The 13,737-nt window shown below is 43.6% G+C and overlaps 1 protein-coding gene across 1 annotated transcript in view; it reads left to right on the forward strand.

The window, feature by feature from the left end:
* Positions 1-3,049: 3,049 nt before the first annotated feature.
* The window catches only part of PIP4P2 (phosphatidylinositol-4,5-bisphosphate 4-phosphatase 2), a 50,267-nt gene continuing 39,579 nt past the window's right edge, over positions 3,050-13,737 (forward strand). Inside the window, exon 1 of the mRNA XM_066578428.1 lies at positions 3,050-3,177. Within this exon, the coding sequence (XP_066434525.1) occupies positions 3,075-3,177 (103 nt within the window). The 5' untranslated portion in view covers positions 3,050-3,074. The remainder of the gene's footprint in view (positions 3,178-13,737) is intronic.

Below are 13,737 nucleotides of genomic sequence, written 5' to 3' on the forward strand. Positions count from 1 at the left end.
GTACTCCAGTATATAATTACAGAATAGCTTGTGCTATTTCCCACAGTGCACATTTTGTACAAATTAAAGGGTACTCTAGGTTTTTGAACTGATGACCTATCCTCTGGATGACACAACCTGTCCTGACCATAAGAGAATCAGAACGTGTAGCATGACGCTCTCATTGATTTCAATAGGAGTGAAGCCAGCTCCCCCACTTCCTGTGCTGACCACTGATGACAACATCTAATCTGCTGTCAGTGCAGCCTGCCGGACCATCAGCTGATGGACAAGGATCCCGAGCAGTGGACCCCGTTCCTCAACTACTGATGACATATCTAGAAGATAGGTCATTGAGTCAAACAGCCAGGAATCTCCTGATCGGTGTATAGTACGAGTGATATGATAATGTCTAGTGGCCTAGAAAATGTAAGAAATAAGTGCCAATTTGATAAGTCTTACAATCAAATACTATTACATGCAGAAGCTATCAGTTATATTAGCTGAAATTGATTGAAATTTCTGCTCATTCTGGGCTTAGGAGTCCATTGGGCGGTCCTATCAATTTACATATAGAGCTAGCCGTCAATCACTGATAGGACCGCCCACTGGACTTCTAAACCCAGAATGAGCAGAAATTTAACCAATACATGAAAAATTATAATGGCTCTTCTTACACAAAAATACATAGCAATCTGCTCAACTCCTCCTGCTCTATAACATGATACTGGTGGGTCAGACTCCCTGCTGAATGTGACAGGTTCCTTTTGATAGATGGTCTATCTTCAGGATAGATTGTTTGATTGGTGGGACACCACCGCTGGGGATCCCTGCCCATCAACTGGCACCACTGTCAGTACAGACAGCACTGGAAGCAGATAGTGCAGTTTATATTGTAACAGCACGGGTTGGTATTGCATTGAATTTAATGAGAGCCGTGCTTGCAGTACCAACCAAGGCCACTGCAATGCAAACAGCACTATCTGCTTCCAGCACTGACGACTGGACTGGGGATCCGGAGCGGTGGACTCCTAGCGATCAACTACTGATCACCTATTCTAAGGATAGGCTTTCAAGTGACCCTCCAGGCCCGAAGAAACAAAGATGGCCACACCATCTTCTCTGACTATGCATCGTTAGTCTTAGACACCACACCTACTTTGATTAACCAGTGCTTCCCAGTCAGAGCAGCATGTAGTGTCTTAGACTACTGATCCATAGTGTGCACAGTGTGCATGGGGTAGTCGGAGAAGCAGTTCAGCCAACTGTGGACAACCCCTTTGATGATGGGTTCAAATATGGTGTTTTTAATGGCTTTTTTAGGTAAAAAACACTGCAGTCAGATGTTTAGTTTAAAGGGGTTGTCTTACAAAAGAAGTTATCCTATTTCCACAGAATAAGGGATAACTATCAGATTCCTGGACTGCTGATCCCCTACCAATCTTGAAAATGGGGGTCCCAAAGGTCCCTGAACTAATGGATTGGCAGTCAAGCATGAACGCCGCTACATTATTCCTTTCAATGGGACTGCCGGACATAGCGGCTGCTGGAAATAACTGAGTTTAAATGTTCGCTATCCCCGGCAGTCCCATTGGAATGAATCGAGTGATACATTAGTGACCACTGCTCCATTCATTTGGGGGTGCTTAGGACCCCTGTTCTTCTGATCATTGTGAGTCAGAATGGTTGGATCCCCACTGATCAGGTAGTTGTCCCCTGTCCTCTGGATAAGGAATAACCTCTTTTTTTGCAGAACACCAGGACTTTTCATATAGATCAGTGTTCCCCAACTCCAGTCCTCAGGGACCGCCAACAGTTCATGTTTTCAGGATTTCCTCAGTGTTGCACAGGTGATGTAATTATTGTCAGTGCCTCAGACATTACCACAGGTGTTCTTACCATAGGATATCCTGAAAACATGACCTGTTGGCGGTCCCCGAGGACTGGAGTTGGGGACCCCTGATATAGATGACTAGAAATGAGCGAGTATACTCGCTAAGGCTAACTACTCGAGCGAGTAGTGCCCTAGCTGAGTATCCTCCCGCTCGTCTGTAAAGATTCGTCTGCCGGCACGGGTGACAGGTGAGTTGCGGCGGTGAGCAGGAGGGAGAGAGGAAAAGAGAGATCTCCCCTCCGTTCCTCCCCGCTCTCCCCCGCCGGCCCCCGAATCTTTAGAGACGAGCGGGAGGATACTCGGCTAAGGCACTACTCGCTTGAGTAGTTAGCCTTAGTGAGTATACTCGCTCATCTCTATAGATGACCCATCCTCAGTAATTGATTGGCAGGAGTCCACCGCTCGGGATCATTGGGCTTGCTGTCAGTGCGGACAGCGCTGAAAGAATATATAGTGCTGTCAACATTGCAGCAGCCCAGTATGGCACTACAGTCACAGCTCCCATTTAATTCAGTGGGAGCTGTGCCTGCAGCACTGTTTGCACTGACAGCAAGCCCAATGATCAGCTGATTGTCAGAGATCCCAAGTGGAGGACCCCACAGACAGGTCATCGATATTGAAAGGCCCCATAGAACCCCTTTAAATTCTAAAGTGAAGTATAAAACACTACATACAAAGTATCTGTGCAGTTTTTGGAGTCAGTGGCGTGGAGCGTGCTCTGGAGATTTTTATTTTTTTTTTAGTATAGGCTTCTCTATAGGAATTTTGCATCTGCAAAGTGTTAAAAAGTTAAAAAAAAGTCACCAAAAACTTCACAAAACTCCATTTTTTTTAAATGCTGAAAGAATGGCATGTTTGAGGGGTCTATTCACACACGGCAGATTTATTGCAGAAATGATTGTCCCATTCCTTTAAATGAGGCTTCATAAATCCATGCACATGCGGCGGAAACATCGCGACATACGGAACGGTTTTATATTTGCAGCCATTTCTAGGCCAACCTGCGACTTGCTCACATGCCCTTGTACCCCTGCCCCAAACTGTGTGTGTGAACAGTTGTTCTTGTGTGAGTGAAGGAGGTAGGACGTCTTCTCTCCTGTCTCCTCCCCTCTTCTCCTTGTGATTGCCAGCCCTGTGACATACACATCATGAGAAGCAGCCTCCTTCCCTCCCCTCTGCTGGAGCTGCAGCTGCTGCAGTCATGGCTGCTGATGGTATTGATGAACGCTCTCCCCTCATCTCTCCACATTCTGGCAATGTCACCCCTACAGCACCTCCCTACAGCCAGGAAAGCAACCTGCGGGGTAAGCCCAGGCTTCATCCATGCAATGCAAATATTAGGAGTAGCCTTTATGTCTCCATGTGTCTTCCAATTCAAACTCATAGGAGGGGGGTGGTACTATACTGTCTTGCGGAGTGGCTGAATCATATAGCTCTGGATTAACACTGCAGAGGTTTAGGCTATTGTACATTTTCTGCTTTGTTTGCCTGGGGTATAAGTATACACAATAATATCCCATGACATACTGACGTTACGTTATATCCCGTGCACCGCTGGCTTCCTTACTGCAAGGGGCGCAAACTCTGCGTTTGATGGAGATGCCCTTTTTATAATTGTATACTATGTATTTGTTTCTTGCTACACATGTGTTACCCGTGAGCCATAAAGTAGAAAACTGGCAACTAAATCTGCCCAGGGTTAATCCCTCTTAACGAGATTTACCACTCCATGTACAAGTACTGAACTAGCGCTGGTATAAGCCAATAATTAGTCGTATTAGGTTTGCAAGAATGGGATATTTTTCCACACTGGCAGTGTGATTTTTATATATTTATCTTTATGGTTTGGAAGTTGCTGCAAATAGCAAAGTTCTAAGATAAAACATATACACCCGTAAGGACAACATGGGGTGATTTCAGTAGGTTTGCAGACTGTTAATAACAAAATGTTTCAAAGTTTGATATGACTATGGTTGAAACAAAGGAGCACATGGGCTGTAACTTTTGTCATGTAGTATTTGAGGTTGTAAGATCTTGCACATGGAATGTCCCTCTTTATTTAGGGCAGCAAGGGGTAGGGTTTTTTGACATACGCATCTATCCAGTTACACACGTGTATAATTAAACACACATTTTGTACCTTTTTTTTTTTTTGTGTTCCTCCAGTAAAACTTCTTCTTTTTTCAGGATGCGTTTGCCATTGTGCAACATAGACATAAAATGTCTTGCAACTTCTTAAAGAGCACAGAAGTATTTGAAAATGTGAGGTTAACTACCCTGAACAGTCTCGTATAATACCCTTCATGCATTGTGAGACGACGTTAATTCATACCATATGTGTGATGGGCTACCTATATGCCGACAGACTTTAATAAACGTATGCCAAAGGGATGTCTTTTTGACATGCACTTAGGGCTCCTTTAGACAGTTGTATTGGTGCGCACAATATGCAGAGCTTAGGATCCATTGATTTCAATGGGTTTGTTCACATTTCCATATTTGCGCGTGTATTTCGGCTATGCAAAAAAAAAAGAAAAATGAAGTATGCTCTACTTTTCTGCACACCAAAGGTCCCCATAGAAGTCAATGGGGATGCAAAAATTCGCGTGCAATAAGGAAGGAGATGTATAATATGCTGGGTAATTTCGCTTGGGGAAAAAAAAAACACCTCCAAAACTCATTAGCCAACTCAAATGAACATGCCTTGCGGGGCTGAAAAAGTCCAGTAACATACGACGGTAAGCGCAAAAGCGTAGTTCTGCAAAAACACAGCGCTGATGTGCACGCAAATGCATACCCCTGTGTGAAGGAGCAATTAGGCAACATGTTGGGATCTTCTGGATCCAACTTTATTTAAAAGCTTACTCAATTGCACTTTACCGTATTATTGTCTGAAGAATATGAACATACCCCACTGTATATCTATTTTTTGTAAGGGCTGTTGTGGTGTTTATGCTGTATACGGATTTGTATAGTTTTGTCTATTTGGTTAGGAAGGTTGCCAAATACCTTGAATGTGGAGCTTCAAATGACCTCCACAAATAATTCTTTATATCCCTGATGTGTAGGGTTACATAGTCTCCTTAAGTAGGACAGCACTTGGAATGTATGTGGATAGATGTGAGTGTTGATATGTAGAATAGTACGTGGATGTACTCCTTATATAGATGTCTGTACATATTGTGGAATGCAGGGACATATAATATCCTTATCAATCAGCCGCACCACCAGCCCCATCAATCACAGCTAATGTTTCCATGCTCTCCCCAGCCTTACAAGTCTGCTGCCTTGGGTCAAACCTTTGATTCCACCTTGACCTTCGAATTGCAAATCTAAACCCTAGCCACCTCAACTCAAAAACCCTCTTGAATTCACTCTTTCCGCAGCCTCGTGTAAACAAAGATGATAGTGCATGCCCTCCTCATCTCCTGCCAGGACTACTGCAACTTCCTCCTCTGTGATCCTCCATCCAACACTCTTCTACCCCTCAATCCACCCACAACTCTACAGACTGACTAATCTGCCTCTCTTCCATTACTCCTCTGCCAATCCCTTCAGTGACTGCCCATTGTCCAGAGAATCTAGTTCTAAATATTACCAATGACCTTCAACACTGTCACAACCTGCCACTCCATACATCTCTGACCTAATATCCAATACTGTACCTCTTCACACATATCTTCCTGTCCTCTTCATACATCTGACCTAATCTGCCAATGTACATCCTGCCACTCTATACATCTTCAACCTATTCTCCCGATACCTCCCCACACGTAATCTCCAGTCCACAACCTATCCACCCCATATATCCCCGACCTATTCTCTCAATACCTCCCTATACGTAATCTCCACACACCTGTGTGTTTCACAATTTTTCTATATATTTCTATATTTCCCCCCCCCCCCCCCCCCCCCCATAATCTGGAACTTGCTACTCTCAATATATATGACTCTCCCCGACTTTAGAAAACTCTCAAAAGCAACCTGAAAAGGCCAAACTTACAGTAACCCTGCTATCCCCTCCGTACCATACGAGCAGCTTCTACCCTCACCTACTGTCTCCTTCTCCCTGCCTTTGTAGATTGTAAGCCCATGTGGACAGAGTCCTCTCTCCCTCAGTACCAGTCTGTCACTCATTTAGTCATGTTTCTTGTACTAATTTTTATGTATTTTGTGTACTTAACCCCTTTTCATATATACAGTGCCATGAAATGAATAGTGCTTTAAAAGTGATAACCCGATTCCTCTCTCTGCAGTCATAGTTCCCAAAAGGCCTGTGCCATAAAGTTCCAGTTACTACATGTGCCATGCATTTTAATGGCTGTCTCTTGTGAGCTAGAACTTTTTTTTTTCATCTGGAAGTTTAAAGTCCATAAGTGTTTGATGGGATGTGTCAGGATAAACTACACCGTGTTCATAAAACAAAAGCTACATGAAAGTGCTGGAAACTATTGAGCTTGTGGTTTTAAATTCAGACTGTAATTGCGCAGTGATGGCTCAGCTTGAACCGCGGTGTTCTTGTAAGCGGTCTCTGAATTCCCATCTATTGTCCTGCTTTTCTAAAAACTCCAAAAAGATGCTTAAGGTCCCTTTTATACAGGGCAATTGTCGCCCGACTTATCGAATTCGGGCAATAATTGACCCATGTACGCACAGCCACCGACAGGACACTGCACGAGAAATCGCTCATCTATTGAAGTCACTCGGGTTTTAGCAAAACTAAAAACCAAGCAACTGTCAGGCCATGTGAACAAGAGTCAGTCTATCTTTGAGCGACTCGTGTTTACAGTGACTGGCGGACGGCTGTAACGATCCCCGGTTGCTCTACCTCCATAGACTTGAACAAGTATTGCTTCTGTGTAAAGCGCAGGAATGATAGTCAGGCAGTAGTGTGTGGAGTAGCTGTCAGGTGCTTATGTACCAGACAGTCATTCCGTGTAAAGGTACTTTTTAAAGGGGTAGTCTTATGAAATTAACGTATCTGATCCTTGGTGGTCCTAACTACTGGGACCTACACGGATCATAAAAATTGGGGTTCCAAAATGACAGCAGTGGTCATTAACGCTCCATTTATTTCTATGGGACTACTGGAGATACTGTAGCTGAGGACTCGCACTTTATCTCCGGCTGTCCGATAGAAATAAATGAAGTGGTGGTGTGCATGCGCAACCACTGCTCCAGTATTAGGATACTCGAGCCCTGTCCGTGTGATAGGTAGACGTTCCAGCTGTTAGGATCACCATTGGTCAGATCACTTATCCATAGGATTAGTGGTAACTTAACTTCCTAGGACAACCCTTTTAAACAGGCCGTACATGTAAGATAAGTTGGGCAGAATGGACAATTTTGACCATTTCAGCTGACTCTTGTCTTGAAATTATATGTAATCAAATAATATGTGATAGGTAGACGTTCCAGCTGTTAGGATCACCATTGGTCAGATCACTTATCCATAGGATTAGTGGTAACTTAACTTCCTAGGACAACCCTTTTAAACAGGCCGTACATGTAAGATAAGTTGGGCAGAATGGACAATTTTGACCATTTCAGCTGACTCTTGTCTTGAAATTATATGTAATCAACAGTTCTAGATGGCCAACGACACTCTATCTGCCGAAACTGTTATTTGGTATATTGAAATTTTTGGGCCGTTGTCAGCTGGAACTAGATATGTATGTATGATATGATTCGCCACTTTGTACAAGTTGGTTTTTTTTCATCTGCCCTTGATCTCCCCATTTAGTCTGGCATGTTGATGGTCTGATTTGTTTATCCCAACAATCTGAGATATGATTGAATGCCATCGCCCAGAGTGCATCCAATATTATGTTTATGGCCAGCTTAAGGGTGTGTTCATGTATTGCAATCAATTTGCGTTTTTTGGCAGCGATTTCCTCAAAAATGAGTCCCAGCTATAACATATTTTGGTCCCCATAGAGCTGTCATTGGTTGGCTGCACATATCCCTGTTTACATGTGGGGATTGTACAGCAGACCACTGAGCAATTTGTTCATTCATCGACTGATCTTTTGCCCTTGTGTGGAGTGACTCGGGCGAATGTTCTCCAATCCAGCGTCACTTGGTGGCAGCCCAGGAAAAACCGAGCCCATACAGATGTAAATCCTCGTGTGCTTTTTCTTTTCACGCACCATTTGACTTGAATGATCTGATGACTATTGATTTTGCTGTAGATTTGCAATGGATTTCATTCTTCTGTATTCAGAGGGGTGAAATTAGCGCAGAAATATATAATTTTAAAGGGGTTGTCCCGCGAAACAAAGTTGGGGTATACACTTCTGTATGGCCATATTAATGCACTTTGTAATGTACATTGTGCATTAAATATGAGCCATACAGAAGTTATTCACTTACCTGTTCCGTTGCTGGCGTCCTCGTCTCCATGGTGCCGTCTAATTTTCAGCGTCTAATCGCCGGATTAGACGCGCTTGCGCAGTCCGGTCGTCTTCTTTTCTGAATGGGGCCGCTGGTGCTCCGTAGCTCCGCCGTCACGTGCCGATTCCAGCCAATCAGGAGGCTGGAATCGGCAATGGACCGCACAGAAGACCTGCGGTCCACCGAGGGTGAAGATCCCGGCGGCCATCTTCACCAGGTAAGTAAGAAGGCAACCGGAGCGCGGGGATTCAGGTAAGCACTATCCGGTTTTCTTTTTTAACCCCTGCATCGGGTTTGTCTCGCGCCGAACGGGGGGGCTATTGAAAAAAAAAAAAAAAACCTGTTTCGGCGCGGGACAACCCCTTTAAATCCACAGCATGTCAAGTCAATTTCCACATGGAAATTTCCTGTAACGTGTGGATAGGATTTCTTACAATCTCATGCATGATGCTATAACCTGCTGCAGATGTTTCATACACTAATCTACATGGAAAATTCACCCCATTCCTATTACTTGTGGACGTATCCGCAATGTGAAAGAAATGGTTCTGGCCAGAGGAGTAACTGGAAGCTTCCGGGCCCCAATGCAAAATCTGTAACAGGGCCCCCAACTATAATGCTTTATTCATACTACTAGGCTTACTATATGCAGGAGATGGGCCTTATGGGCCCCCTAAGGCTACTGGGCCCGGATGCAACCGCATCCCCTATAGTTACACCCCCGGTTGTGGCTACATATGATGTAAGAGAGGGGAGGGCAAGCATAGCGATGGACACATAGGAGATGGAATTGATTTTGCACATGGATTGTGTATAGGGTTTCCTGCTCCACGTCTCCGCATGCAGAATGAGACCCTTAATGATCACTACATAAAGAGTAACATTCAGGGCCGGCGCTCTTTGTCTGCTGCACTGCTAATGGATAATGTGGAGACTGATACAAAAGTGTGTGCCAATCTCTGATACAAGCAGCTGTTATAACTGAGACCAGGCCAGGAATGGCATTCAATAATGTTTAATTGATTAATGATGATAAAAGTAAGATAAATTGTTGCCTTTTTTTCTTAGAAACTACCGTAGTATCAGATTAAACTAAAATTTTAAATATTATTCCAATGTATATTGGATATACTTGGCATTAGAGATGAGCGAGCATTGTCCTTAACGAGTATCTCCCCGCTCGGAAGAAAAGGTTCGGCTGCCGGCGCGGGTGACAGGTGAGTTGCGGCGTTGAGCGGGGGAAGAGAGAGAGAGATCTCCCCTCCGTTCCTCCCTGCTCACCCCCGCCGAATCTTTTCTTCCGAGCGGGCAGGTACTCGCTAAGGACAATGCTCGATCGAGTAATTGCCCTTAGCGAGTATGCTCGCTCATCTCTACTTGGCATCCATGTGTTATTTATAGTATGTGGAGCAATTAAAGGGGTTTTCCTATAATGGATGCTTATCACCTATTTAAAGGACAGGTGACGCGTTTGGTCATTGCGACCTCACCATTTGGACCGCCACCTATCGCTAAAGCTGGGAGGAGTGTGAATAGAGCATCGGTCGAGAATGTGCTGTGCCGCTCCATTCAATGTCTACGGGGCAGTTTGTGTGTCTCTGAGCTCGGTGCCATTATCCAAATCCAGGCGCGTTGAGTAATTCTTGCTATTAAGTAGCCCAGCTAGTATTTTTCTTATTTAGCTCTGTTAAATCATGTTCACGCTTTTATTCTTATGTTCCATTACGGAACAGAAGAAGAAGAAAAATAAAATGGCACCCGTTGTCTATAATGGTTTTGTTCTGTTTTTTCCAGGTTTTCCATAATTTTACGGGAAAAAAAAGCACAGTGCTACGCTTTTTTTTTGTATTTTTCTGGCATTACTGATAGAAAGAGCAGATGGAGATGTAACCAGAGCTGTGTTTACAAGAATGAATGCGGTATCTGTCTGAGAAACTCTAACTCTTATCACACTGTTAGGCCTCATGTCCACTTGCCCGCACATATTCCACAGCTGAATCCCACAGTGGAATCCAGCCGTGCCCGCAGACATGGACAGTAAAAGACATTTTTTTTTACCTGTCCAGATGCAGCGCGGGTCTTCTCTGTGCCGGCCGGATCTTCTATCGTCAGCACGGCGGATATGTCCGGACACTCCGGCGACGTGCCAGACTTGTGCACAGTGCAAATTTATTTATTTACTTTTTAAATTTCCCATGGCACAGTGACAGCACGCCGATCCACACGGCAGGAAAAAAATCACATCCATATGCTCTAAATTGTTTTGCGGATGCTAATGCATTCCTACGGGCACCTACAGCTGCAGGAGACTTACGCGAATTTTTCAATTAAAATCCGCACACTTCCGTTTTTTAATGCTGTGGTTTTTTTTTTAGATTGCTGTGATTGGCTCAAGACCGTGGCCTAAGCCAATCACAGCCATTCAATGAATGACATTGAATGGCTGTGATTGGCTCATCGAGTGCAGGCTGTGGCTATGGTCCTGAGCCAATCACAGCAATCTCTTGCTGGAGACGGGGTATTCAACCCACGTTACCAGGAAGAGAATACTTTGTCACCACTGGGGACGACACAGAAGACTGCTGGAGCTCCTGGAGAGCAGCAAGAGGGACCCGGACGGCGCCTACGTAGTGATGTAGTGAAAAGAAAATCATTCCACCCCCTCACCCCCTAAACAAGTGTCTCCTCTTATTATTTTTGGGGAAACACTGTAGTTTTTTTTTTGGTTGCCCCTCAGCTATCTTTCTGTTTTGTTTTTTTTCTTAATGGGATGGAAGAAAGTGGAAAACAAATGTGTGAGTATAGACTCCATTGAAATGAATGTGTGAAAACTGAAGTGTTTTTCTCAGTTTTTCTGTTACTAAGATGTATTGAAGAAATGCGTATGTGCTGCCATGTTTGCGCTGAATGATTTTTGTTCAAATTCTCCCAAATCCAACTAATATATATATATATATATATATATATATATATATATATATATATATATATATATATATATAATATAATTTTTTTTTTTTTTTTTAACGCTAATAGTTGTGTAAAAGGGCCCTAAAGGTCCTGTGAATGCCCCCGAAGACTACAGGATGATAGAGGCTCATAGACCAAAGACTGCAGATTACATTTACAAAGTAGACCAGTACTTGCCCAATTTAAAACTGTAGTTACATTAGTGTCACTTTTTACTTTTGCTTTGTTGATCGCTGTGAAAATTGGAAAGCAAAATCCGTCGGTAATTGTTTTCAGTCCGTTTCCGGCTGTGTTGTGGTAATGTTTTCTCATCGTCATGGACTTGATATTCTGGTTGAGCATCTCTGTGCTGTGCAGAACCAGCTGACTCTACAAGATTGTCTATTTTAGCTAAAGCCGCTTCATTTTGCTATGAATGTTCGGATTAGATCCCGGCACAGTGATCACAAGAAATTATTTAATGAGCCCTGCAGATAATGCTCATGTTTATTTTCTCCCTTGGGAGTTGTCACATGGCGGATAAGCCATTTCTCAAGGTCCTACAGTAAGGAATGACAACAGATGTGTTCATCCTGCATATCCTATTTTATGTCCAACCGGAGATCTATAAGCCTCATGCCGTTACATTATACGTGTTCTACTTTCTAAGAAATCTTGTCAGGATCACAGATGATGACTTAAAGGGATTTCCTAAAAGGCTGCATCATGGATCTGTTGTATGGATCACAGAGGGCTTCTTTTTTGTTCACAGTTCCATACAGTGTCCCGTTGGGAGTTGTAACTCTTCCATTAGATGCCTCATTAAGGAAGTACACTCCTCCAGAAAGACCCATGATACAGATGTGTCCACTCTTAAGTCCTCTTGAATTGCGTTAAGTGATACAATTTGTCATGGTAACAATTCAATACAAAATCTTTAATACAAAACTATGCAATATAAGAAGCCTGTGATGGTAAAACACACGCATTGAGGAACAAGTCAGGACTAGAGATGAGCGAGCATACTCGCTAAGGGCAATTACTCGATCAAGCGTTGCCCTTAGCGAGTACCTGCCTGCTTGGAAGAAAAGGTTCGGCTGCCGGCGGCGGGGAGGAACAGAGGGGAGAGCTCTCTCTCCCTCTCCCTCTCCCACCCCCACCCCCCCCACCCCCCCCACCCCCCCGCTCCTCCCTGCTCACTGCCGCAACTCACCTGTCACCCGCGCCGGCAGCCGAACCTTTTCTTCCGAGCGGGCAGGTACTCGCTAAGGACAATGCTCGATCGAGCAATTGTCCTTAGCGAGTATGCTCACTCATCTCTAGTCAGGACGTATATGCTCAACCCCGCACCCTTGTGTTTCTTTAAAATGTAACTAACTTTTTAGAATGTGTCATATATGTGAGAGAGAACACCATTTCTGGCCATTATATCTAATTTTCAGTTTTCCCCCAGTTGCTGGGCGTATCTCATAGACTGCACACAGAAGAGATTTTGCTCTCCATCACTATTTCTCATATACAGAGAAGCGGTGGTAGCAGGGAGGACATTACAGAAAAGTACTGAGCAGTGTAGATGTGATTAGAGTAGTGTTGACAGTACAACACTATTAGCTGCAGTAGAGTCTCTTTGCTTCTTTCTCACTCGACACCTCCCTCCTCCTCTCTTCTCTCCATGGAAGTCTTATCTACTAAGTTGTATTTTGGCAGTTTGTCAGAGTGTGGGTCCTTTTTAAGATTTCATGAACATTTTATAATAGAAAATAATGTAACTTGCAAATCCCGAACAGTGACTTATAGTGAAGCCTCCTCTATTGTAGTTCAGATTATGTGCAATTAATATACTGCAACTTTTTGTGTCCCTCTTTTCTTGTTACGTCATTGTCAGATAATTGCATTATTATTGCAGTTATGGCAGTTGGGTGACATAATTGCATTGAAAGAATGAATGTTAATGCTGAATGCTGTATTTATCAAACTAGCGACACTTTTTTTTTTCAAACGCTTAAAAAGCTTCTGCATTTGAAAAAAAAAAGGGTTGTCACATTTTGTACAATGGATTTGCAAAAATACTGCACCTTATTCCTCTATTAACATATACCGTACTTTCTTGGAAAAAAAAGGGGCGCCCTACTCTGAAATCAGGTTCCAGTATACCATTTGGCACAATTAGAATTACATTGAGACACACTTATTGTTTCCTGCCACACTTGCAACTATTGCTCGACTCTCGGTGTGGCCCCAGCCTAATGTAGTGATGTTATTGGTATTATACCATGTAGCAGTAAGAGCTCTGGAATACTAGGTGGGATTTCAGATTCCCTAAGGCAGTGTTTTCCAATCTGACTCTTCAGTTGATGCAAACTAGCACCTAAGATATCCTGATCGCATTTGGTCATCAGGGCAAGGTGGTAGGTGTAGGTGAGTCACAGATAGCAGATCATTACACTAGGGCTTCCCTCTTTGTCCTTCTGTAAACGGTCTGTCCCATTCACAATGTACCTACAGGGAATGAGAAACTGCCC

Source organism: Eleutherodactylus coqui, chromosome 9, assembly GCF_035609145.1.
Source record: "Eleutherodactylus coqui strain aEleCoq1 chromosome 9, aEleCoq1.hap1, whole genome shotgun sequence".
NCBI lineage: Eukaryota > Metazoa > Chordata > Amphibia > Anura > Eleutherodactylidae > Eleutherodactylus > Eleutherodactylus coqui.